Raw genomic sequence first — 26,062 nt, forward strand, 5'->3', positions numbered from 1 at the left:
GAGGAAATAGACATTAATAACTTCTTTTCTCCCAAAGAAAATTTCTTAACTAGGTCCAGCCACGACTCGGGGGATGAGGACTTCTCCTCGTATGAGCTGGTTCTGCAAGGCATCAACAAACCGAAGGGCTTGTTGCCACCTTGTGAGACTACTCTGGAGGAGAAAGAACTCTATCTAGAGTCATGAGCACAAAAAATAAATAAATAAATAAATAAATAAATAAATAAATAAATAAAAGAAAGGAGGAATTGTGACTGTTTTACATTGGTTCTGTCTTGTATTTTTCCATAGGGGGAGGTCTTGCTGGAAGGCACGTATTCAGCTCAGCAGGGAAGCACTGACAGGGAGGAAGTTAAATAGGGGAATGGCCCCAGACAATAATGTGTATTCCAGGGAGATGTGCCTGTCTATAACAGTTACAAAATAACAGCTATAGAGTATATGACTCATGTCACGTAAACTGGTCTAAAAAGATTAACATTGCATCTCTTTACCTTTCTGTAAATTTCCTCTCTGACCCCCTCCCTTGAATTAGCACAATAAAAGAGGACAGCAAAAAAGCCTGGGGAGGAGAAGCAGAAGAAAGGAGCAGGAGAAGAAGCAGAGAGCCCGGACATTTTTCCATCTGTTCCAGGGCAGCTAGGGAATCCCATCTCCCCCAGGCTCAAAGTGCTGCCTCATTTTGAAGATTTCTTGTGTTTTGTGTGTTTTATTTCTTGTGCTTGCTTGGCAATCACTCTTTTGTGAGTCTTGCCTAGCCTCACCCTTGCGAGGGTCCCACTGTCTCGCCCTGGAGAGGGCTACTTTAAATCTCACCCTGGAGAGGGTTATTTTCTGAGAGGAATTCAGCAATCAACCAGAAAGGCGAAACAACAGACCGGTCGCTCAACGCGACAGTATTTCTCTTCTAGATTTACATTGTATACTTGAATCCTCAAGTTTATTTGCCTATTTCCATGCTTTCATCTCCTATCATCCACTAGATCAACAGTGCTCCCAAGTTCAATGGTGCCTTGACATAATTTCCTCTTTCCTATTAGTACCGTATATACTCGAGTATAAGCTGAGTTTTTCAGCACACTTTTTGTGCTGAAAAAAAGCCCCTCGGCTTATACTCGAGTGAGATTCCCTCTGAAAAAAAAATGGTGTTGAGCTCCGGAGCTGGGCAGCCGCTTCCCTACTTCCGTGTTTCCTTTGCAACTTGTAAGCATGGGGGTAATCGGAAGCAGAAAAGTTCTTGCATGAAGATATATTGTTTTTTTCTTTTTTAAACTGTTTTTAGGGGGGAAAAAAGACCCACCGTCATGTGAGAATACTCAGACACGAAATCTATCCGCCTGAAAATAAGTGTGTGTGTGGGGGGGGATTTTAACAGAGGGAAGACATAGGGAGAAGGCAAAAGCGACGGAAGATCCTTCAGGGGAAACTGAGGGGGAGACTCACCCTTGGTCCAGATGAGCCCCCTTCCCCGCCCCTAAGGAAGCAGAGGCAGCCAGCAAGGGCAGGTAAGCCCCACTTCGCGGACTCCATCCATCCTCGCTCCCACCCACCCACCCACCCAAAGCCACGAAGTCCCCCAATCGCGCAGCCCAGAATCGCCCTCCCCTCAGGGGGCAGCAACGACGACCGATATTTCCTGAGACAAGAAGCTCTGCCGTGCAATGAAAGTGCCCTGGCTCTAGGCTCGCGGGCTCAGAAAACAACGCGAGCCGAGGTGGCTTCGTTTCCTCAGCCCCAGCTTCTTTCAGTCCGCTCGGGGGAGGAGGAGGTGGTGGCGGCAGCTCGCGTAGTTTTCTGAGCTCTAGGCATGGCTTCGGCTCCACTCGGCTTCGTTTTCTCAGCCCCAGCTGCTTTCAGTCTGCTCGGGAGGAGGAGGAGGAGGAGGTGGTGGCAGCGGCTCGCGTTGTTTTCTGAGCTCTAGTCTCTAGGCTCGCGGGCTCAGAAAACAACACAAGCTGAGGTGGCTTGTTCTCAGCCCCAGCTGCTTTCAGTCCGCTCGGGAGGAGGAGGAGGAGGTGGTGGTGGTGGCTCGCATTGTTTTCTGAGCTCTAGGCTCGCGGGCTCAGAAAACAATGCGAGCCGCCACCACCACCTCCCCTCCTCCCCGAGCAGACTGAAAGCAGCTGGGGCTGAGGAAACAAAGCCACCTTGGCTCACATTGTTTTCTGAGCCCGTGAGCCTAGAGCCAGGGTGCTTTCATTGCACAGCGGAGCTTTGTCTCGGGAAACACTGGGCGTCTTTGCTGCCCCTTGAGGGGTGGGCGATTCTGGGCTGCGCGATTGGGGGACTTCGTGGCTTTGGGTGGGAGCGAGGACGTTGACTTTAAGCACTGTCGACTGAGTATTTCACAAATACCAGTGGGACCTCCATCCACCACCACCCCTCCCTCTTTTGCCTCCTTCCTTCTGATCAATCAGGTTTTCCCAGTATTTGCTCACAGCTGCATTTTCTCTTCTGCCATGCTAGGCGTTGAACGTGGGGATTTCTGATTCCCCTTACATGCGCGTGGATATGCCGTGGGGCGTTTTCTTCCAAACGCCCCATGGGCAGAGAACACTGACTTTCATGATAGTGAGATCGTTTCACAAATTAATTGATTCACTCACCCAAAAGAAGAAGATGATGATGACAGTGGGAGGCAGGAGTCACTCTCTCCCTTGCAAGCCCCCAGTGCCCGGCCCTTGCGAGAAAAAAGCAAGAGCCATTCTTATGATCTCTCTCTCTCTCTCTCCCCAGAATATAGTCAAGCCCTTTCCAGTATGCGCAATCCGCCCCTGCCACTTTGCACCTTGCAAATGCAAAAACCCCGGGATTTTGCATTTGCAGGGTGCAAAGCGGCGGCAGCGGATCGCGCGTACTGGAAAGGGCTTGACTGTATTCTGGGGAGGGAGAGAGAGAGAGAGATCATAAGAACGGCTCTTGCTTTTTTCTCGCAAGGGAGAGAGTGACTCCTGCCTCCCACTGTCATCGTTATCTTTTTCTTTTGGGTTAGTGAATCAATTAAACCTTTCATGATAGTGAGATCGTTTCCCAAATTTCCCTTAAATCAGGGAAGAAATCAGAAACAAACCTTTGGACTGAGAATAAGCCTGTTCCTATGATGCCATTTTTGTTCACTGCAGTGTGAAAAGTGTGAAAAAACACACTTCTTTTTCTTCATCTTCTTGTCCCTATTTACTGGTCTCTTTCAAAGAGGAAATTGTGAACATCAAACTTATTCTCAACTGTCCTAGTGAAAATTTTTATTGGTATCTATTTTTATTTTTGAAATTTACCGGTAGCTGCTGCATTTCCCACCCTAGGCTTATACTCGAGTCAATAAGTTTTCCCAGTTTTTTGAGTAAAATTAGGTGCCTCGGCTTATATTCAGGTCGACTTATACTCAAGTATATACGGTAATTTCGGCAAATCACTTTAAAGATAAATGTGAACAAAGAAAAATATTTGTTTCACTCATCTCTAATCCTAGCATTTTTTTTCATTCTTACCAGCAATAACAGAATAAATTGAATGTGACCTTTGGGGCAAATTTTTGTATATAATTTAAGAAGTTTAAAAACAGACAAACTAATAGAAAGTAAGGAAGAGAAAAAAGAAAAAGAAAAAAAATCAAACAAAAAAACAATTAAAGAAAGAAGTCAAAGAAAAATAGAAAAGAAAATACAGTTTTTATTTTCTTATTTAAATAGATAGATAGATAGATAGATAGATAGATAGATAGATAGATAGAGATAGAGATAGAGATAGAGATAGAGATAGAGATAGAGATAGAGATAGAGATAGAGATAGAGATAGATTTGTATGGTATTCAGCTTTGTTCGGGTATTTTCCCACTCATACCACCTCTTGGAAATGATCAAAGATCTACATGTGGAACAAGAAGATCTGCTTGTAAGTTTTGATGTGGTTTCACTATTCACTCAAGTCCCAATAAAAGAAACTCTCGAAATCATCAAAAATAAATACCAACCACCCAAACACCTCATGGAACTAACAGAACACTGCTTAACCAACACATATTTCATATACAAAGGACAAAGATACAAGCAAATTGAAGGAACCCCTATGGGATCACCACTGTCACCCGTCATTGCAAATCTGTTCATGGAAGAATTAGAATCCAGAGCCCTAGCCAACGCCACCCACAAACCCAAACTATGGTTAAGATACATCGATGTTATTTGGCCCCATGGAAAAGAAAACCTAAACAATTTCCGAACACACCTAAACAGCACACACCCCAAAATCAAATTCACCATGGAAATGGAAACAAACAAACAACTACCATTCCTAGATATACTAATCTACAAAAAAACAGATGGCACACTAGGACATGCCATATACCAGAAGAAAACACACACCAACCGCTACCTCAAAGCCCAATCCCACCACCGTACACACCACCACAGTACAGATAAACTCCGTGGCCAAAACACTAATCACCAGAACCAAACGCCTGGCAGACAAGACACACATAAACACTGAACTATGCACCCTGACTAAAGTACCGACAGCCAACGGCTTCCACAAAAGCAAAATCACCGGCTTGATCCACAAAAATACACTGAGACATAATGGAGACCTAGAAGATGAACAGACCTATGGAACAGCTGTCCTGCCCTACATAAGAGGTACTACAGACAAAATCAGTAAGATACTACACAGGCATCACATCAAGACTTTCTTCAAAACAGACAGAAAAATAGCAGCCATCCTTAGAAACCCCAAAGATAAAATTGACCTGGAAAACCAAGGCATGTATGAAGTCCGCTGTGGATCATGCCCTGCCACATACATTGGACAGACCAATAGAACAATAAGTACCCGCCTAGATGAACAAAAAAATGCAGTAAAAAAGCTGGAACACACGTCCTCACTAGTCCAACACATGAAAGCCACAGGTCATAGCATCACCTTCAATGGCACCAAAACCCTAGCCACTATAGAAAACCTCAGCTACAGAATTATCAGAGAAGCCATAGAGATTGAAAAAAGACCTGAAAGCATGAATAGAAGAGATGACCCCATCAGACTGTCAATTATCTGGAAGCCTGCACTCTCAAACAAAAAAAATCTCCACACCACAAGGCAGGCAAACACCTGGGCACAAACAGACTCCCTCTGATACCTCCAGCTCAAACACACCCCAACCAGGCACCCAGATGAAACCTAGCTTCCTAATAAATGATAGCCATCCGTTTACTCGGAGCCAAGCCACACTAAAAGCCTCCAATACAGGAAACACAATTTTGCCAGCCAATCAAGACACAAAAAAAAGCTACAAAACAGACAGAAGATATTAGAAACACCAATCAAGCAGAACACAGCAAACTCCAAGACCAATAAACACAGACCAAGACTCCCAACCAATCAGGATGAAGGAAAAAACCATTCTGGCACAGCAGTAGGCTAGCATCAAATTTAAAACAGAAAAGGCTGTGAAAGTCTGACTCACAGATGAACACTATACAGAAGCTTGATAATGGCAGATGAGATTCTGCCGAAATGTTGCTACAACTTTAAAAGCACAACTATAATGACCTGGGAAAATATCTGAACGAAGCTGAATACCATACATATAAATACCCGTGAAAACTTAAGAAAATATATATATATATATATATATATATATATATATATATATATATATATATATATATATGTGGATCTTTGGTTGTTCGGGTTTTCTCCAGCAATTCGAGTATCTGACAGCGTTTGATGAAGTCTCATTCATCATCTTCAGGCTTCTGTCTCCGGCTCTGTGCAGAGCCGGAGACAGAAGCCTGAAGATGATGAATGAGACTTCATCAAACGCTACCTAGATACTTCAATCTACGTGCAGAGAAACCCGAACAACAAAGATCCATATATATATATATATATATATATATGTTTTCTGAGGTTCTCGCGGGTATTTGTATGTGGATCTTTGGACGACCATGGACCAGAAGCTGACTGCAGCTGCATCACTACCAACTTCAAACCCCTCTGAGCCATACATGAAGCAAACCGACACCCACTATGAAGATGCAGCAGGACCACCGAACTAGAAGCCAAACAGCAAGATCACAACTCACCAGCTCAAATCCCCCAGCAACTAGGACTAACCTGAGCACAACCAAGCCCCCACCTGAACAGAACACGCTCCAACCAATCAGAACACGGCTAACCCCCAACCAATCAGAACACAGCCAAACCCCTACCAATGAGAACACACCCCCACCCAATCAGAACACAGCCAAGCCCCCACCCAATCAAGTCCCACCCCCACTGGCAGTTAAAAGAGGAAGCAGCTGCAATCTCACATTACTCTGAGAAGCACAGAGCCGGAGACAGAAGCCTGAAGATGATGAATGAGACTTCATCAAAACGTTGCCTAGATACTTGAATCTTACGCGGAGAAACCCGAACAACCAAAGATCCGTGTATATATATATATATATATATATATATATATATATATATATATATATATTGAATAAAAATAAAAAAATGTTCTTTTGACCTAAGAGTGTAATGATTAGACAGGACAGATCATAAAAATAAAAAAGTATAACGCTTCAAGATCACATAAAGTGTTAATACTACGATATATTGGTCACCACGATATAAAAATGATATTGAGATTCTAGAAAGAGAACAGAGAAGAGCCACAAAGATGATTGGGGGACTGGAAGCTAAAACATATAAAGAATAGTTGCTGGAACTGGGTATGTCTAGTTTAATGAAAAAAAGGATTAGGCATGACATGATAGCAATGTTCCAATATTTAAGGAGCTGCCACAAAGAAGACGGGCTCAGCATCATCTCCAAAGCACTTGAAAGCAGGACAAGAAGCAATTGATGGAAACTAATCAAAGACAGAAGCAATCTAGAGGACTAAGGAGAAATTTCTTGATCGTTAGAACAATTAATCAATGGAAAGACTTTCCTCCAGGAGTCTTGAATGCTCCAACACTGGAGATTTTTAAGAAGAGATTGGACAACCATTTGTCTGAAATGGTATAGAATTTCCTGCCTCAGCAGGGGGTTGGACCTTGTGATTCTGTGTAACTTTAGAGAGAGAGAGGTCAAAGTACATTTATAAGTATTGTGAAGAGTAAGAGAAATGACTTCTTTATAATCTGGGGCAAAATTTTGAAGGGACTCAAACAATGGTACCAAAGTAAGCAGTTGCTCTTTGCGTTTAGCTTCTCTTCTTTTGACCTCTCTTTGGGTATTGGGTATTCTTTTTTCTAAACACATACTTTTTTTTTTTACAAAAATATGCTGCAATTATTCAAAGAAGCTCAAAGCTGAATGACCTTGGGTCAGCACTCCATTGTCCTGGCCTAGAGGTGAAAGAGCAATAGAGGTTATTGTGCCCAAGCCTATCTTGATTCCTCAAACATATTTTACATTTCAGGTAGCACTTAATGGCTATGCATTCTATGCATGCATTGAGGAATTTTTTTTCATTATTTTTATCAAGCTCTCATACCCTACTTGCTTTACTTCTAATTTATACATAGGTCCAGATGATAAATAGAAAAAAAGGGGGAACTTGGAAAGACAAAGAAAACAGCAATTACTTTCTGGTCCTCTCTAATAAATAAGTTTTCCCCTTATTGTTAATTAACAACTATGTGCAAGACCCAGTACAAAAAAAAAACACACACATGGAATTGCAAACTAATTAAGACATGCTGGAAAAAAAATGAAAGAAAAATATAACAGGAATGTTGTGCAATGGCATCAACATGGGTAAGGAAAAGGTGCCTGGCAGCAGATGTTGCCAAATATAACCTGGGAAGCTGTCCCATTTGGTGGCAAGCCAAGTCTTTTTTTTTTTTACATCATTGCTGCAGAAACAAACCAGATACTGAATATATAAATAACTAAGGTAGACACACTGCATTTCATTTCTTCTATGTAAAAGGTAATTTAACATTTTGTTTGCTTGTCCTATCGTAAGAAGATATTTTAAATAATGGAAAAAGCATTTGTTCTATCAAATCTAAATCCTAAAGAGAAAAATATATACAGGAGAATATAAAACTTTTTATGCAAGATATGTGACATATTTTTCTCTGCTATTGTCCAAGATAATAGACCTTATGTATAGAAAGGATTCCTATGACAAATAAATCAGATTTTTTTTCTTAAAAATTATTTATGTAGATAAAGGAGCTGCCACATAGATCTCCTAATCTATTGGCATTATTAATAGTATTGAGTAACATTGAAAAACATGGACTCCCCCCCCACCCACCCTTTCCCTTAAAATCTCCAAATATGTGCAGATAAATACACACTGGGAAATGTATGTATTAATATATTTCCAAATTAAGAGAATAAGTTGGGTGTAGTAGTTAAAAGATGCTAGGTTTCAAAATATCCTAATCCTCAGATAGTTGCAGAACTAGCTTGGTGACTTCGGTCTGGCAGGGCACTTCACAAAATCTTGCCATAAAAACTACAGTTATCTGTTCATGTAGTTACCAGGAATTAGAACTGACTCAAAATATGCATTTTTTTACAATATTCAAAAACATATCAGGTCAAGGGACATGCAAGAAGTGGTTATGAAAATTCAAGCCAACATTTCTGCAATGTTCCTAAGTACCTAAGTACCAGAACCCAATAGAAGTTTATAATTAATATCATTCTCGAAATGAATTATTTTACCAGTGTCTCATATGTTAGTAGTTTTATCATGTGTGACACAAAAACAGAGGAAGAAATCTTCAGATTTTCAAAATTAGCAAAAGGCGGTATGAGATACCCATAGCAATGCATTTATTTTCTGTAGGCAGGTAAAGTTATAAGGAACAGGTGTAAAGGGATACTAATTCTTGTTTCTATTTTTCCTCAAATAAATCAGGAGTTGCTCAGAACTATAACTATGCATATTACCTTAGATCTGAATTCACTTATCAACAGTCTACAAGATAAACCTGGCTTTTACAGCACACATTTTACATTTCAAAATTGTCTGGTTCATTTTCTCTTTCTGTGTTTAATGGAAGACTTTTCACCTACTTATCTCAAACCCTAACTATTTCATCCCCATCCCTATGTCCAAACTTTACATAAACTGTGGGTAAATAACTGTTTTACACCCAAGGAACATACTCTCCCCCAACTTATTTCTATTGGTAATATGAGGATCAGAACATAATGGATGCTGTCCAAAGTACCCAGAAATGTTTTTGAGTTGGGTTTCAAATATGTCACTCATTATTAAGGCATCTATGATATTCTTCTTAAAGATATAGCAATAGCACTTAGACTTATATTACTGCTTATATACCTCTCTTTACAGCACTCTCTGAGCAATTTACAATATAAGAATATTGCCTCCAAAATCTGGCTCCTTATTTTACTGACCTCTGAAGGATGGAAGGCTGAGTCAACCTTGAGGTCTGTCAGGATCAAACTCTAGGCTGTGGGCAAATTTTGCCTGCAATATTACATTTTAACCACTGTGCCACCAAGGCACATTCCTGACACATTGCACATAACAAGCTGATTATGTTGATATATCTAGTCTTTTTAACATATGCTCCCATGAAAATATTTGTATGTAACATTAAAGCTTAAACAAACAAGCCTAAATGGATAGAAATTGGATTAATAAGTGGATATAACTATCAGGTAGCAAAGTGAAAGAATATTCAGAAGTCTATACATACTATAGAAATGGCACTTGTTACAGAAGTTAAGTAACTAACCCTTCTTTGTTGACTTTGATTCCTTTTGTTTAATCTTTTTCTTTTCTTCTAGTCTGATAACAGGATATTTTAATCTTCTTAAAGTCAAACGGAATTCTTTAAGATTGTTCATGTCTATAATCTGTTAAAATCAACATTTCATTCATTAAAGATTTCTGAGAGAGAAATGTCAGAATTCTTCAAACAGCAACATTTGTTTTGTCACAGATTTCTTTATTAACTTTATTACTGTATATTTAACAGTGCGGTAAAATTATGCTATTCTTTTTGTTCATTTTTAGCCTTTTCTGGTGGTGGGAATTGTTTGTCTCTCTAGGTAGCATCATGGTTTGCATGGATGAATGAATGCTTGTTCCAACCTCACACCTCTATGCTCCTTGAATAAATTCCAGCTTTTAGACTAAACAACCCTTTCACTCATCATCTGTTACACCAAGATGCATTTCTTTGCAGTGAGTACATGACAAGGGCACCTTAGCTTTATCTGTGCAAATAAACAAGAAAAGCTCTTAGTCTGAGCAGAAGCACGTGCTACTCCTAGGGCATTTTAAAATAACTTCAGAGCTGCTTGAGTTGAAAACCTCTGTTTACACATATCTATAAGTAGAAGCTATGGTTAAATGCAGATTTCAGCCTTTATAGTCATTTATCAGTGGAAGACATGGAGGGAGAGTATTGTTTAACCAGCTTCATTAACATAAATGCTTATAACCAATAGAGAAGGTAATTCTTAGCTGCCATATTGGAAAGAAAAACAAAGATATGAGTTTCTGAGGTCAGCAAAGCCCAACTGCATTCTTGCAGGCAGAATGAATGAAGTGAAGGAGAAATGGGCTTTGTTGCTATTCCTCCCATCCTAGTTTTTTATTCTTAAAAGGTATATCCTGTCACTGAAACCAATCGAATGAGTCAAATTACACACCCATTGAAGAGGGAAAGACTTCGGATATAATGGGTCTATGTTATCTCCCTTGCCAGGTAAGTATGGTATTCCCTTAGCACATTTTGATTTCTTTCCAATAACTGAACGCTCAATGAAAAAGTAGTGGGATGGGATGGCCTTTAAGCAAATAGTGAATTGATTCCCTCCATTAGCTTTATCACTTTGAACATGGGAGGATGAAACCTAAAAACCATATAGAGTTTAGGTATTCTCTCAGAGAGCAGTTAAAGCAGTTACTGTGACACGTAAACCAGAAGACTTCACATAACACTTTATTTTTTCCATCATTCCTTGAACTTTAAAACAATCTGCTTGTAGACAGAGAATATAAATATTCATATATTTATTGGCAGTTTTTTAAAATGTAGTTGTTTTATTAATAAGAGTGCAATGACTCCAAATGCTATGTGTATGTTTGATAGTTCAGCTTATGCCAAGTCACAGAAAAAAAACAGAGGAGTTATTTTGAAGATAATGGAAGAGAAGCTGTGTTTGGTAGCCAAGTGCATCAAGCTGCTGTAGGAAAAGGAACATATCATTTCTAAAAGAGTTTTATAGAGACGTATTACCGAAATGTATATTCAGGCTTTGATGACGTTTACACGGCAGAGCCATAGGCCATCATCATAGAAAGCAGTAGCAGATGTTGCTCACCACAACTGAAGTAATTGCATGTCAATTTAAAATATATCATTGCAATTCCTAGTAATGAACAAGCCTTTTTTATTTCAAGCCATTCACTCTAATACAGATTGCAGCTAGTTTGATTTAATAATATTTGCTCTTACGTTTGAATGTAATTTAGACACATCAGTGCTGAAATTCATTCCAATAGTTTATCCAAACAGACTGCCAGGATTATTTCATTTCAATAAAGAATATCAATTAAGACATAAAATAATGCTAGTGCGCTTAACTATGCTTTTCAGAATTCCACATTATATGTTTACATCTGTTAGTTCAAAGTAACATTTTGTCAATTTATTTTCTCAATCTCCCCCCCCATGCTGTACTGGCTAATTAAAAAAATGCAATCCAGAAATCAGTAGATTTAAACGAGTTACAATTATTCAGCTTCTAAACATTCCCAATTCCTTCAAGCTGTCTATATATGGCATAGTTTTTATCTCCTTAATCATGCTTTTCTGAGACTAACCCATTTTGTTTAATATGAGGTGACCAGGATACACATAAAATTAAAGGTAAATTCTGATCAAAGCAGAACAAAATACAACTATTACTTTGTTGTGGTCTATGAACTATACTTCTATTGATGCAACATTTCCCCACCTCTTTTTTTTTGTAACCATAACACACAACTGACACATATTTACTTTGTAATCAGCCACTACTGTAATACAAACCAATGATTTGTTATTCTATATCTGTGCATTCCAATTACTTAACTACCTTATATTTTATTTCTGTTTGATAAATTTTAGATCACTTACTCTATTTCTTTAACCTAGCAAGATAATTTTGCATTTTGTTCCCATTTTCTACAGCATTAGCTATTCCACCCAATTTTTGTCATTCAAAAACTTGTCCAAGTCATTAATAAAATATTGAGAAGTATATGGGCCAAGAACGAACTCTCTGGTACTTCACTTAAAGGATTGCAGCAGTTTGATGACAAAACATAATGGGGTATATTTAGAATATAACACTTGAACTAGCTAGGAATTCTCTTAATTACAATATAGAACCCACATCAATCTATTTTCTTAATCAGAATATCTTGGGTACCTTATTAAACACCTTGCTGAAATCAAGCTTTATTATATCTATAGCAACACCACAATATACTGCAGAAATTATTAATGAAAAGAATATACTTCTAAGTTATCAACCAATAACAATAAAAAAGACTATTATATAGAAATATAATGCAATTAAAAATATTTGTAATGTAATATTCAAGGCACTAAACGATCAACTCACAGCAGAAAAAGCCACAAACTGGACTTCACTAGCATCCTGGCCTAACATCTAGGGGGAAAGCCATCTCTTCACTCTTTTCTGTATCTCTATATCCACAGAGATATTTCACTAAATATTTGGTCAGCCTATATAATTTACCTTCTATTGTCTCTTCACAGATATTTTACATAAAAAGTGATTAAGCTGAATAGGCTCTATTTACCTCTGTACTGACATGCTCTATGTCAGGGGTCCTCAAACTTGGCAACTTTAAGACTTGTGGACTTCAACTCCCAGAATTCCTCAGCCAGCCCACAAGTCTTAAAGTTGCCAAGTTTGGAGACCTCTGGTCTAGATAATTAGTTTTATTAGAGCAGAACACTATTCTACCAGAGAACTCTGATCAGAACTATGCATTGCTTTGCCACATTTTTAATGCTTTTCCTTGGATCTACCAACTTTTTGGTTACAATATGCAAACTGCAGATTACTGTTGTTTCTAAATAAAAGCACAAATAGTATACTTACTTGGATTGCGGGTGTACCTCTCTTATATTTTGTAGTTTGCTCTTGCTTAACAGTTTCAGAGACAGGGCTTTTACTACTATCCACAGAAGCTACGTGCTTTTTTCTACCTCTGATGAAACGTTTATACCACAGAACATCAGATATAGGACTTATGCTATTAAAAAAAATAGTTTGACAATTTTATTTCAAGGACTTAAAATGGGATTAATATTTCATACATTCAAAACAATATAAGTTATATGTACTTCATTTTTATATGATTTTCTTGCTGATTGTTGCATATATTTTCTAAAGCAAACAACCAGAAAATTACCTGTCAAAACATTATCCTTATATTATTGTTGAGAACACAAAATGAAAAACTGCATCAACCTGCTACTGACAAAACTACTGTGATATAGTTGTCTTAATTTTATTTTAATAAGTAACGTGCAAAACTCAGTTGGATATAATCTCTTTCAACCTCATAATATCAGTTTAATGTAATTCTAGGCAAACTTATTAAATGTCCTAATATGGATAATAGAAGTGGCTCGGTGGCTAAGACGCTGAGCTTGTCAATCAGAAAGGTCGGTAGTTCAGCGATTCGAATCCCTAGCACTGCTAACTGAGTGAGATCCCGTTACTTGTCCCAGGTTATGCCAACCTAGCAGTTTGAAAGCATGTAAAAATGCAAGTAGAAAAATAGGGACCACCTTGGTGGGAAGGTAAGAGCGTTCCATGCGCCTTCTGGGGTTTAGTCATGTCGGCCACATGACCAGAGATGTCTTCGGAGGGCTGGCTCTTCAGCTTTGTAATGGAGATGAGCACCGCTCCCTAGAGCCAGAAACGCTAGCACATATGTGCGAGGGGAACCTTTACCTTTAGCCGAAACAATCATTCAAAAGAGCCTCGGTGGTACAGTGATTAGAGTGCTGTACTACAAGCTACTCTGCTGCAGCCAGCTGCCTGAAATTTGGCAGATTGAATCTGACCAGGTTCAAGGTTGATTCATCCTTCCATCCTTCCAAGGTAGGTAAAATGAGGACCCAGATTGCTGGGGGCAATATGCTGACTCTGTAAACTGCTTAGAAATGGCTGTAAAGCACTATAAAGCAGTATATAAGTCTAAGTGCTATTGTTATTGCTATTCAGGGCAACACGTACACAATTCATGTTTAACATGTGTCCTTTGTCTTATAGGTAGTCCTTGACTTATGTCCAGTCACTTAGCAACTATACTAAATTACAATGGGTCTCCCAAAAGGTACTTACAACCTTCCTGATTTGGAAGTTACAATGACCGCACTCCCATCCTCCAGTCACATGATCACATTTTGGTGCTTGGCCACCAGCTAACATTTATGTGCGTTTGCAGCATACCACAGTCACATGACTATGATTTGTAATTTTTTTTCCCAGTTTCCAGCAATTACTTCCAATTTCTGGCAGAAAAACCCACCCATTGGGTATAATGAATTGCTTAACAACCATGGCAATCACTTAATGTTCACTGCATTTGCTTAACGATTGCTGCTAAAAATATCAAACACCTGGGTCCAGTCATGTAGTGACACACTTACACACACAACTGCAATGACTTACAACAAAATTCCTCAATTGCAGTCATAAATATTTTTATTAAATTTAAACATTTTATTGGAATATAGAATAAAATATAAAAGCAAATAGTAAAACACAATTGGGTGGAAAAGGGGAAAGACAAGTGAGGAGGGGAGAAAGAAAAGGGAAAAAAGGGGTTGATTTCTGACTCTCTCTGTTGCAATAGAATAAAGCATTAACATCGAAGGTGAACTTTTTACTTTTCCATAATAATAAGCTACTTAAGTACATCAAGTACATTACTTTAAGCTACTTAAGTACATCAATAGAAGTCCTATGTTTACTTTCCACCTTTTAACATTCCAGGCAAAATTTAACAAAATGTAAATAAAAAGTAGAGTATGCAAATTTAAGCCACAAAGTACAATTCACCGTAAAATAATTACTAAAGCCATCTAACAATCACAGGCCTGGAACAAATCATCCCTGTGTAGATGTCCAAAATACTGAGAGAATGGAAGCCAAACATAATCCATGAGGGGATGCCTTTTTTATTATGGCAGTAACATTGGAAAAGGCCTTCCGCTTGGTGAAAGAAAGATGAGCCTCTGACAGTGGAGGCCTCTTCACTTACAAATGCTCTTTGTGGAAAATGAGGGGGTTTGGCACTATTCTTCTACAGATTGCCTCAAGGAGATTATTCACTGAACATTTCATTCACTAACCATGTCCTGTCATTCTTCTTTAGAGAGGTTTATTTTCAACTGAGATCCTCAGCATTCAATAGCAAAAACCCTTTTTAGCTTACTAATTTATGAATCGCTGCATAATTTGTGAGTCACCTGACTATACGAGAATCTTGTATTAAAGCGGCTCCATTTTACCTCAAGCTGAAGGGCATTTTTAATAATAATAATAATAATAATGGAACTAAAATAATGCCTCATTAAAATAATACCAACATAATATGCACTACATATTCAAGAACTGGAGTATTTTGCAGTTCAACTGAATAGTATTTGCCTAATGGGCTAAGATCTATAATTAGAAAGACATTTCAACTGTATGTTGAAATACCCAATATGAATATCAGTATGACTAAAATTTGCCATAATCTTGTCAGCTTTCATAGGGATGTAACATACTTTACAAATTTACTCATAGCTCCCATTGAATATTACAGGCTTTAGTTCAAATTTCATTTGTGTCTAATTTAAAAATTTGTATAGCTGCCCAACTCACAAATGCAACTGAAGGCTAACAAGGGATTAAAAGCAAAACCAAGCAAATAATCAACATAAAAGAATCATTCATAATAAGAATTTTAATATATATATATTAAATTCTTTCTCCAGATGGACCCATTCAATGTCCTAATCCAGTAGTCATGGGGGTGGGGTAGAATCAAGTTAACAAAGGGGCAGAGGGGTTAGAAGCATCTGAAATTCACAGGATACGCTATACCAATGGCCAAGCACTTTCTCAGAGAATGCACACTTCCTGGGTCTCATTAAATGGCAATTGTAACAACAGTTATTAGAGTACACTATTATATTGACTAGCCTTTGCCAGACCAGCATTGCAGTCTCCACTTCGTCCCAATTTCAAAATATGGATAACAATACAATCCATTCTACAGAGCTGTTTTAAGAATGACCAAGGGAATTATCCTTTTCAACTTAATTTTTAACTTGATACAGATTTGAGGATGATGCCAGCACTTCCCTTGATCAATATCGCAGTGGCTAGGAAATCAATTTTAACTGTCTTTATAATCATCTTACTTATCTAGCTTCAGCCCAAAGGTTCACGAGCAGTCACAGAAGCGTTTACTTAAATAACCTTGTTTCCTAAAAGGGTCATAATAATTTAGCAGCTAAGTGTTCTCTTGTGAAATTACGCAGAGAAGGGACAATAATAATTTGAAATTTTTAAACAAATTAGCACAGTGGATAAACATTCCATTATTATGTGTGTGAAAGCATACTATTAAGGGTATGATTTCAGTCTTAAAATATGTGGGCTTGTAAAATCACTGTTATGTTTCTGTTGTGCCAGAGCAGCAGGGAAAAGTGAGTTGACGGAGCTGCATTTCTCTTTCAAGTTTTCAGCATTGTCTGTAGATGCACAGCATGGTGCCAACATGTAAAGACATGCATTTTGCATTACGTATCTTCTGTACTCTTCAAAATACATTGGACTCATGGAAAGAGCAACCTGAAGACATTAGTTAAAAAGAAGTAAATTGTCAGTTCCTTAAAGAAAATGTGACCTTTTGCCAAAACAATGCACTGTCTGTCACTCTTTATCAGAATAATAGCCTGACAAGTTTATTGTTGTAAGTATTTCATTTTCCTTGCCAAATAATAGAGTGTTATCAAACAAGATGGTTGTCAACATTCAGCCTCATTTCAAGCAATACAAAATATAGACAAGCAGTTGTAGTATGATTACATGGCTCTCTATTTAACTGTTTTGTATTTTCCAAGAAGCCTTTCCAGGAAAACAAACAAACTCTTAGATCTTTTAAGGCAACCTTTCCAATCTGGCACTCCACAGATATGTTAGGATTACTATTTTAACATTTGCAAGCTGGCTAACAATTCTAGGGGGTTGTGGTTATAATGCATTTTGAGTATGCTAGCTGAAGGAACATTCTTACACAAAGTCAGCATCATTATGCAGCTATTTTTCTTTGTTTCACTATCTCTGAACTTCAGTACCTTTTGCTTCAAGCTCTACTGTTTGTTATTTCTTCTTTCTAATTCATTAAGCTCCCTTTCTCAGCCTCTGGTGCTTCTTCATTCACTCCTGCAGACTAGCCCTCAGACCTGAACACATTATTGCAAAGCTGCATTTATAGTATTCTTCTATCCTCTTCCTGGCACCTCTCAGTTTCAGCGTAAGTTTGAAAGTGGAGAGGATTCAGGAGTACATCCCTGTGGTACAGCCTTATGGCACATTTAATGATTCCTTTTCTTGAACTGCCAAGAAGGTCTACCTGAACTCCTCAAAGAAAAATATATGCAGTTCCTGAGCTAGTTGGGCTAACTGAGCCCTATACAAATTACCAGCCAATCTAGCACAGTATGAGATTCATTGATCTAAACTGACAACCTTTCTAATCTTACTCAGTATAAGATGCTGGAATTGATGGAGAGTATTTTGACAGATGTGGTTTGCTTGGTTTCTGAATGCTTCATAGAGCACCATCTGTGTACAAATACTACAAAGGCACAAGTCAGTGCTTTTCATCTTATAAATCATGATGCTAAGCATGAATTTACCATCATCTGCTGTGGGGTATAGTTCACCCAATACTTAAATTCAGAGTATCTTGCAGAATAATACTTTCTTTCAGAGATCACATTAAAAAGACCCAGGCAACTTTAATATCGATGATAACACTTCAGTAAGACATTCTCTTCACCTTGTCATACTTAATATAAACCACTATGCATGCTGCTCCGTATTGTGTAGTGTCATTACACCCATTCCTGCTTTTTGGTAACATACTACCTTTAATATGCAATAAACAATTAAAAGGTCTATTTACAAGTATAGGAAATAACACCAGGAACAAATAATAATGAAAATCAAACTTGCATATTACAAAATTGCAATCAAATCAACCATGTTAATATTTTGCTCCACTTCTGTGATCATATCCTCAGAGAACTGGGCTTGAAAAAACTAGATTCTATTATTTCATACAGCATAAACTCCTTTGATGTCGTGGCTGAATAATTCACAACTATGATGGTGTTTGTGTGGTCATGTGATCAATGAGATAGAGTCTTAAATGTTCATCCAAGAAGCATTTTAACAGTTTTAGTAATCCATAAAGGGTAGAAATGTCAAAAACAAATTTCAAATTTCCACCAAGAAAAATTGGATGATCTAGATCAGCCAGCTCTGTACTGCATCAATCTAGATGACCACGAGAAGTCAGCAAATAAGCATCTAATAAAACTCTTTTCTGCCCTGTAGTGGTCATCAGGTTTTTATTGCAGCCCATATCTGATTGCACTATTATAATGAATATGCTAAATAGGCCTTAGAAAAATTGAAAAGAAAATACTTAAAATTCTTAATTTTACAAAATTGACTATTTGTTTTCATTCATTTTCAATAAGATTTATGAATTTAGAACCAAGTACACATTTATCACATAAAAAATGCATAAGATGACTCTGTTAGAAATGGTTAACTGAGAAAGTGGAGTTAATTGATACAAAACTGCAGCAAAGGCCTTTTTCTCTCCATTGGCTCTTTCTGCTATCTTCTCTGTCCTTTACAGATGATTAGTTCTGTCTACTGCACCTGCTTTTAATCACTTGGAAAACTTTACACAGCAATCCTAAATCCATTCAAAGCTAATTGAATGGCTGGTGCATCTATAAAGAACATGATTCTATTGAGAAAGTAGCGTATTTGATATCCTCTGAAGTGGTTATGGAAATTTCTGCCAGCATATTCTGTTGCTGTTTTTACTGGCATGGGGATTTTTGTGAATATGTCAAGATAGGCTATACTAGCCAACATACCTTCATTTCCAAAGCCATCAATGAATTAGGCTTGAAGCTTCAGCAATGACACTTATTTTCCATCCGATCAACAAATTGGAGAAATTGAATAATAATAATGACAAGGGAAATGTTCCTCTCACTTGCTTAGCCAAACAAATGGTTATGCTTAGGAAATGGTAGGTCTTCCATTTTAGATTTTCCTATATATCTTTCTTCCCAATATTGGTAAAGGAGAAGAAGAAGAACATAAATGTGAGGCAGAGGGGAGCAGACAATAGCTAATGTTTCTACATATTTGAAAACAAGTCTCTCCAATCTTCCGCCAGACTCTAGGAAACATTCAGAAATATAAAGTTAAAACCTTACTTAATAATGGTATATTTGATATATTAATATAAAAGCCAAATATATATAAAATATAGCCATATTTTGGACAATGAAGTTTTAAAGAATTCATTCGCTCATGTTTTAAGATAACATTTGACAAAAAAATTCTCAAGAATAGAATGTCAATACTGCCTGCTAGAAATCTGCCTGATGATTTTTGCTGAATATAATTTATATGACATGCATTTATTAAATTTCTCACTGTGTGTTTTGTAAAATTGTCTTCCATCAGTCAATATTGATTAATGCAAAGAGATTGCATTAATCCAGATTGCAAAAAATTCAGCTGGGTAACCTTAGGCCAGTCGTTCTCTCTCAGCTCAAGTCACCTCATAGAGTTGTTGTTGAGTGGGAAAAGAGAAGGAGAAAAGTCGGCTGGATATTTTAATTAGGAAGTTCTTCACTCACAGTTTAGAGATTTTTATTAATAAAGATTTTTTCTAAACATGTATCTAAATATGAAACAAGCATATTCTTCATTGTTGTTGTTGTATACACATGATATTGCTTTCATTTTTCTCTCCATTTCTTAAGTAAGACAGGCTTAAATTTTCCTTAGCTGTACTGATATTAAAATATTTATTATAAATGCTTTTATGCTGCTTCAGTTTAGATTCTAAATTAATAATGAATTCTAAATTAATAACAAATACAGTATTAGTAATCATAGAGCAACCCAGTCATAAAAATTATGATACTTCAGTCATAATCATTCATAATCCTATCATAATAAAATAGAGCCAGACATTTTTAGAACCATTTAGAACACACCCAGGTACTTATTCTCTTCATTACTCTGCAGTCCCCAAATATGTGCTGGAAAAGCACCTTTTCAAAAGTTTTCTGAATACCAGAGGCAAGTTTGCAGATATTACACCTGAGAAGATATTTCATAGAAGGGAATATGCTTTATGTGTGGAGGTTGAGGGATTTCCAGCAAGCATTCTCCAAAAACATTCCTTTGTAGTAAGCAGTCTCACAGATAACCACTCCTAGGTTACACAGGATTGTAGAGGTTGTAAAATTATTTTGAATTGAACCTAAAATCAACCAATCACCAATGCAGCTTTCAAAATATTGGTGGTGCATGATAATATTGGTTGTTAACATGTCAGCTGCTGCAATTTACATTAGTTGCAGCTATTTCCGTCTTTATTCCAATATTACCTAAATTCAAATAGCTTCAAGATGTATAAAATCCACCAAGCTTTTCCACCCGTTACTTTGTTAATTCAAATATGGGTGAACAGCAGTTCCTTCAACAGGTTACATTTCCATTATCAGTACTGGTGCTAAAACATTATTACAGAGAGACCTAATTCCAAAATTGTCCAAAACCAGTCTTAACGTTGTGTGTGATCTACTTGGCTTTGTCACTCATTACCTTGGAGGAAAATTAGGTAATTGACATGACTAATACAGACCCACTGAAGGAAAGAAATTTCATCCTACTACTGCTAGTCCTCGATTTGCAACAGTTTATTTAGTGACTGTTCAAAGTTACAATGACACTGAAAAAAATGACTTATGAATGTTTTTCACAGTAACAACCTATACAGCATCCCCATGATCGTGTGATCAAAATCCAGGTACTTGTCAACTGGTTCATATTTATGACCAATGCTGTGTCCCAGGGTCACGCGATCCCCATCCTTTTGTGGCCTTATGACAAGTGAAGTCAATGGGGAAGCCAGATTTATTTATCAACAGGGTTGCTAACTTATCAACTACAGTGATTCATTTAACAACTGTGGCAAGAAAGGTTGTAAAATGGGGCAAACTCATTTAACAAATGTTAACAAACAGAAATTTTTGGGCTCAACTGTGGTTGTAAGCTGAGGACTACCTATATAGCTGTCTATTGATTCAAGATTGGTGATCAGTATCTCAATTCAGCTATAGACAAAAGCTCTGTGGCATACTCATTTTGAAGTTGGCCAAATCTTTCTTCTCAGAAAATATGAACTACCATACGTTGTGACCCCACACCTGAAATATCATATATAAAAATGCTAAAATAATTTTAACTGTCACAAGCTATTTCATACACATTCAAAATCAGGCAGCCCCATTATAATCATTTGTTTTTGGTGAGTAAAAATGCATTTACTTATTATTTGAAATTTTCTTTACTAAATTTAAACACCTGTAATTATTTTGTATCTAATGACGCTACTTGTAACTTTTGTATTTTTTTTGAGAAACAATAGCACATTAACATATTAATCTATTCAATTTGCAGCAACTTCACACAGTGATTATAAAGCTAGTTTAGACAAGTATTAATTTCACAAACAAAAAAATGAAAACGATTGCACTGTATTTGCTCTTATTTGCTCTAAGAACAAAAAAAAAGGAAAACTTCAGAAATCCTCATAAGTAGAAATCACAGAATTTTATAGTGCCTATTGTGTCTGAGATACCTACATTGCTTTTGTGATTTTTTTAAAATTAACAATTTTATGTCAAATTTGTTTTACAGAATTTAAAAATTCAATCTGAAAATGTGACCATGTACGTTAATCAAGTTTTAGAATATCTGTGCAATATCAGTGGGTTTCCCTCACAAACATTCATAATATATAAGTTTATACAAAGCAATGATGTTGGTGGAAGTATTCAGAGTTAAAGAAAGTAAATTTAGAACTATTAAAATCAATGCATTTTCCAAAGGCTATTAGTGGGAATTCAAACTATAGAGTTTTGTTCTTACAGTACTGAAATAACCAATGACAGCAAAAGTGCTTAATCAATGAATCAGCAATTATATCTTTCAGTTCTAAAATATTCAATTAAAACCTTTACAGGATTGCTCCATAGACATTTGACAAGGCAACTTTAATTAGATACATGAAAATATCACTTTCTTAAAACTAAGTAAAAATAAACTTACCACCATGTTTTTCTACTTAAATATCCTCTGATCCATCTCTGAATAATCAAGATTGGTGAATGATGAACTAGAACTTGATTGATCTTGGAAATTATATTTCTTACTATTTTAATTTCTTCCTGAAATGTAGTATCCTAAAAATAAAACAAAGCAATATAGCAACGTTCATCAAAGTGCATTAAAACCAACTATGCTTTATGTCTTTTTAAATGATATTTCTGAACGCAATTATTTTGGATAAAGCATCCTAGCTATTTTGCTTTGGCTTATAAATAATTTTTATATATTCTGGTAATAGATTGCTTTTATGTAAACCTTTTTAACTGAACTCATAAGAGGTCATAAATTTCTCCTATTCTCTGGTTATAGTTCCATTTATCATAGAAACAGACATTTACATCATTTTTTTTTTTTTTTTGGCAAGGAGCATTTCATATATTTTTGCTGTTCCAAGCAGTAATTTTTTCCATTTTAGTTTAGCTGGCTTTGGTCAATAGCTGTCAAAACTAGAAGCAGGGATGCTCACAAATTATAAGTTGATGCTAAATTTAATGCTGAGAAATAATAAGCAAAAGTAACAAATTCAATAGAAATGGAACTTTCAGAATCAAACTGCTCTTTCTTGGCTGGATGAATATAATGAATTATAATTCATTACTGATTAGATTTTTGACTGATTCATGTAAGGTCCTAACTTCTCTTTATCTTGTTCAGCATGTACAGCTTAGGGGACAATGTAAAGATATTTCTCAGATCCTATTTGTACAAATCTGTTCCTATTCAATGTCTGACTAGCATTCGTAGCACAATGTCCAGGACAACAATGCTTGAACACCATCTGGGTACATTGAACCAGTAACTGCTAAATTGTTTAATATTATACATTTAATAAATGTGTGTGTACTTACGTGTGTATTACATGATGTTCTTCCATGAATGTTATCAATAAGCTATTTTGAAGAATGTAATATGTTTTGACAATACAGGAATTTCATGAATGATTAACAGGAATTTTTATGAATAGCACTTTTTTCTCAATTTAGAATTCATTATTTCGGAATTCAAACAAAATCAGTTAAAAGACTTCCCTTTCTGTATTATTTAAGGATTCTAATAAGCAAGTGTGTCTTATTAGCATATGTGATCAAAAACAGGACCCACTTTTACTAGTAGAAAACTTCAGAATAAAATCTTATACAGTATTCATTGAAATAGAATTGATTTTTTTTTCCCTAATCATGAATCAAGATATGCCAGGATTCATCTTTTCACAGGAAATTTTAAGTTTTGCCTGAAAATTCTTTTTCCATCTACAAACTTACCCACCTACCCCTACTGATTGTTTGTACTGTAGTAGTCACCTAATTCTCTGAACATTGTACTATAATTACCTGAACTCATATTTCTACCAGGAAATAAAAATATCAGATTAATGTATTTTGGACACAGCAATCCAGATTCTTTCTCAGAGTTGCTCACCAAGAAGGGGGAGAATGGGCCTCAACTATACAGTGTTATTTAAAAGTTGTGAAACACTTCTGAATTTTCATACTTCTGTACAGATATAACATACAATGTGATCTGCTCTCCACACATCTTAAAATTAAATAAAGAGAACTCAATTGAACAAATGAATCAAAAACATTTCACTTGCTTATTCATTGTGAAAATTTATCCAAAGCTACATATTTGTGTTTGTGTGCTTTTCAATAACTGGTGTGCCCCCCAACCCCGTAAATCCATCACTGGAGCTAAACATGAATGTGAATTGTTGATCAATCCTATGTATCAGCTTTAAGGAATATCTCAGTCATCCTACAGAACAACTTCAACTAAGGGATTAGTTGAATGAACTGTGTGCTTCAGATCCTTCCACAATATTTCTCTAGGATCAAAGTCAAAATTTTGATTCAATCATTCCCTTCTGCTTTTATAATTCTTCGGTCATACAACTATATGTTTGGGCTACTGATTTGCTGCATGATAAATTTTGTCTTGAAATCAGTTCACTGACAGATGACCTGACATTTTCCTGTAGAATTTGCTAATGCAATTCAAAATTCACAGTTCCATCAATGATGGCAAGCCGTTCTGCTCCAGAATGGCAAAGCAGTCCCAAACCATGATATTGCCATCACTAGGATTCAGCAACGGGATAGGTTTCTTATGCTGTCACTGTTTGCCTTTCACCAAACCTAATTCAACAAGTTGATTTCTTTAGTTTTGCTTTGTCTCCTTCCTGGAACAGCTTGAACAGTTTTTCTTTGTATCTTCTTAGAATGAATTTCCTTGGTTTATTGTTTATTTGTTTGTATACCCCACCTTCCATATGTTGCTTTCCAAGTCACTCTTCTGATTTATTATTTGTATGTCCCTTTTATTATTAAAATTGTTTTCATTTATAAATCCATTTTGATATTATTTTCCATATGACTATTATGGCATTTTAAAATTTATTTTCAGACCCACATCTTTTTTCTTTTACAATCCAGTACAAACTCCAAATCCATCTTCAAATCAGTTTGTTTAATCCAATAAAATATGTTCTTTTTCTATACTTGCACTATAATGGCACACAATTTTGTAAGCTCTGAGTAAACTGGTTATAAAAGGCCTTAATTTCTTCTATAGTCAAATAGCACAGCCTCGTATTAATAGTCTGTTATTCTTTACGAGTAATTCTTTGTTCTTTCTGTAGCCAGCTTCGAGTTCCCTCTTACCATCTGCCTGTTTTCCTTTCAGCAAAATTTTCCCACAGGAGGATTTCTTAACATTAATTTCAAAAACTTCATATACGATTTTATAAATTATTGAACACCTTACAGGAAATGTTTTTTCAGGTCCATCTAGCCTATTAACTTTCCAAAATCAACATTCTAGTCCCACTTTTGCTGTTTTCCAAAAAAAATCAAAGCTTTTCTTGTTAATCCTTAAACTTACTAAGAACTTCTTTCATCCAGGATGAAAGAAAACTTTCCCAGTATAGTATGACTTATGTTTTGGAAGAAGTTTGTAGTAAGCAGTTTCCTAAAGTAATTAAGAGAGGAAGTATGCAAACACAATGTAAGGTGCACCTAGTGTGGCTTAGGCAAAATGAATAGTCGCCCATCCCTCAGACAAACTTGCTGGAGAGTGCCATTTTGCAATCTCTTCGCAGGTAGAATCTGTATGAAGCCATAAATGGATTCCCCTTATCTTCCCCTCAGTTTTCTGAGCAGCCAATCCCTTCACCGCCTCCTATTTTCACTCCAATTTGTAGACTCCACTAAAAGCACAGTCATGCTCAGTGTGCAAAGCTGTCTTGGAGATCTGCAAGCTAAAATAAGACACTTTGGAAATGGCAGGAAATCAACACTCTGCACCTCCTCTACCTAGTTTAATAAAATCCTGTGACACTTCCCAGAGATGGTTCCCAATGAATTCAATACAATGCACTTCTGAAGTTATAAATATTGAGACTATACTAAGAGCAAATCAGAGATTTAGTCTTATGAAAAGGACTGGGGTGACAGGATAGCAGTGTCCCGATATCTTAGAGGCTGCCACAAAGAAGAGGGAGTCAAGCTATTCTCCAAAACACCTGAGGGTAGCAACAGCAATAGCACTT

General features: G+C 36.6%; 1 protein-coding gene across 1 annotated transcript in view; it reads right to left on the bottom strand.

Annotated features, from left to right (window-relative positions):
* Nucleotides 1-26,062, bottom strand: part of LRRIQ3 (leucine rich repeats and IQ motif containing 3) — a 60,811-nt gene that overhangs the window by 25,768 nt on the left and 8,981 nt on the right. The window contains exons 4-6 of the mRNA XM_087930025.1: nucleotides 22,456-22,589; nucleotides 13,105-13,258; nucleotides 9,714-9,834 (exon numbers count right to left, since the gene is read on the bottom strand). Of these exons, the coding sequence (XP_087786151.1) occupies nucleotides 9,714-9,834; nucleotides 13,105-13,258; nucleotides 22,456-22,589 (409 nt within the window). The remainder of the gene's footprint in view (nucleotides 1-9,713; nucleotides 9,835-13,104; nucleotides 13,259-22,455; nucleotides 22,590-26,062) is intronic.

The sequence above is a fragment of the Pseudonaja textilis genome, chromosome 3, assembly GCF_049901715.1.
Source record: "Pseudonaja textilis isolate UNSWEBS1 chromosome 3, rPseTex1.2, whole genome shotgun sequence".
NCBI lineage: Eukaryota > Metazoa > Chordata > Lepidosauria > Squamata > Elapidae > Pseudonaja > Pseudonaja textilis.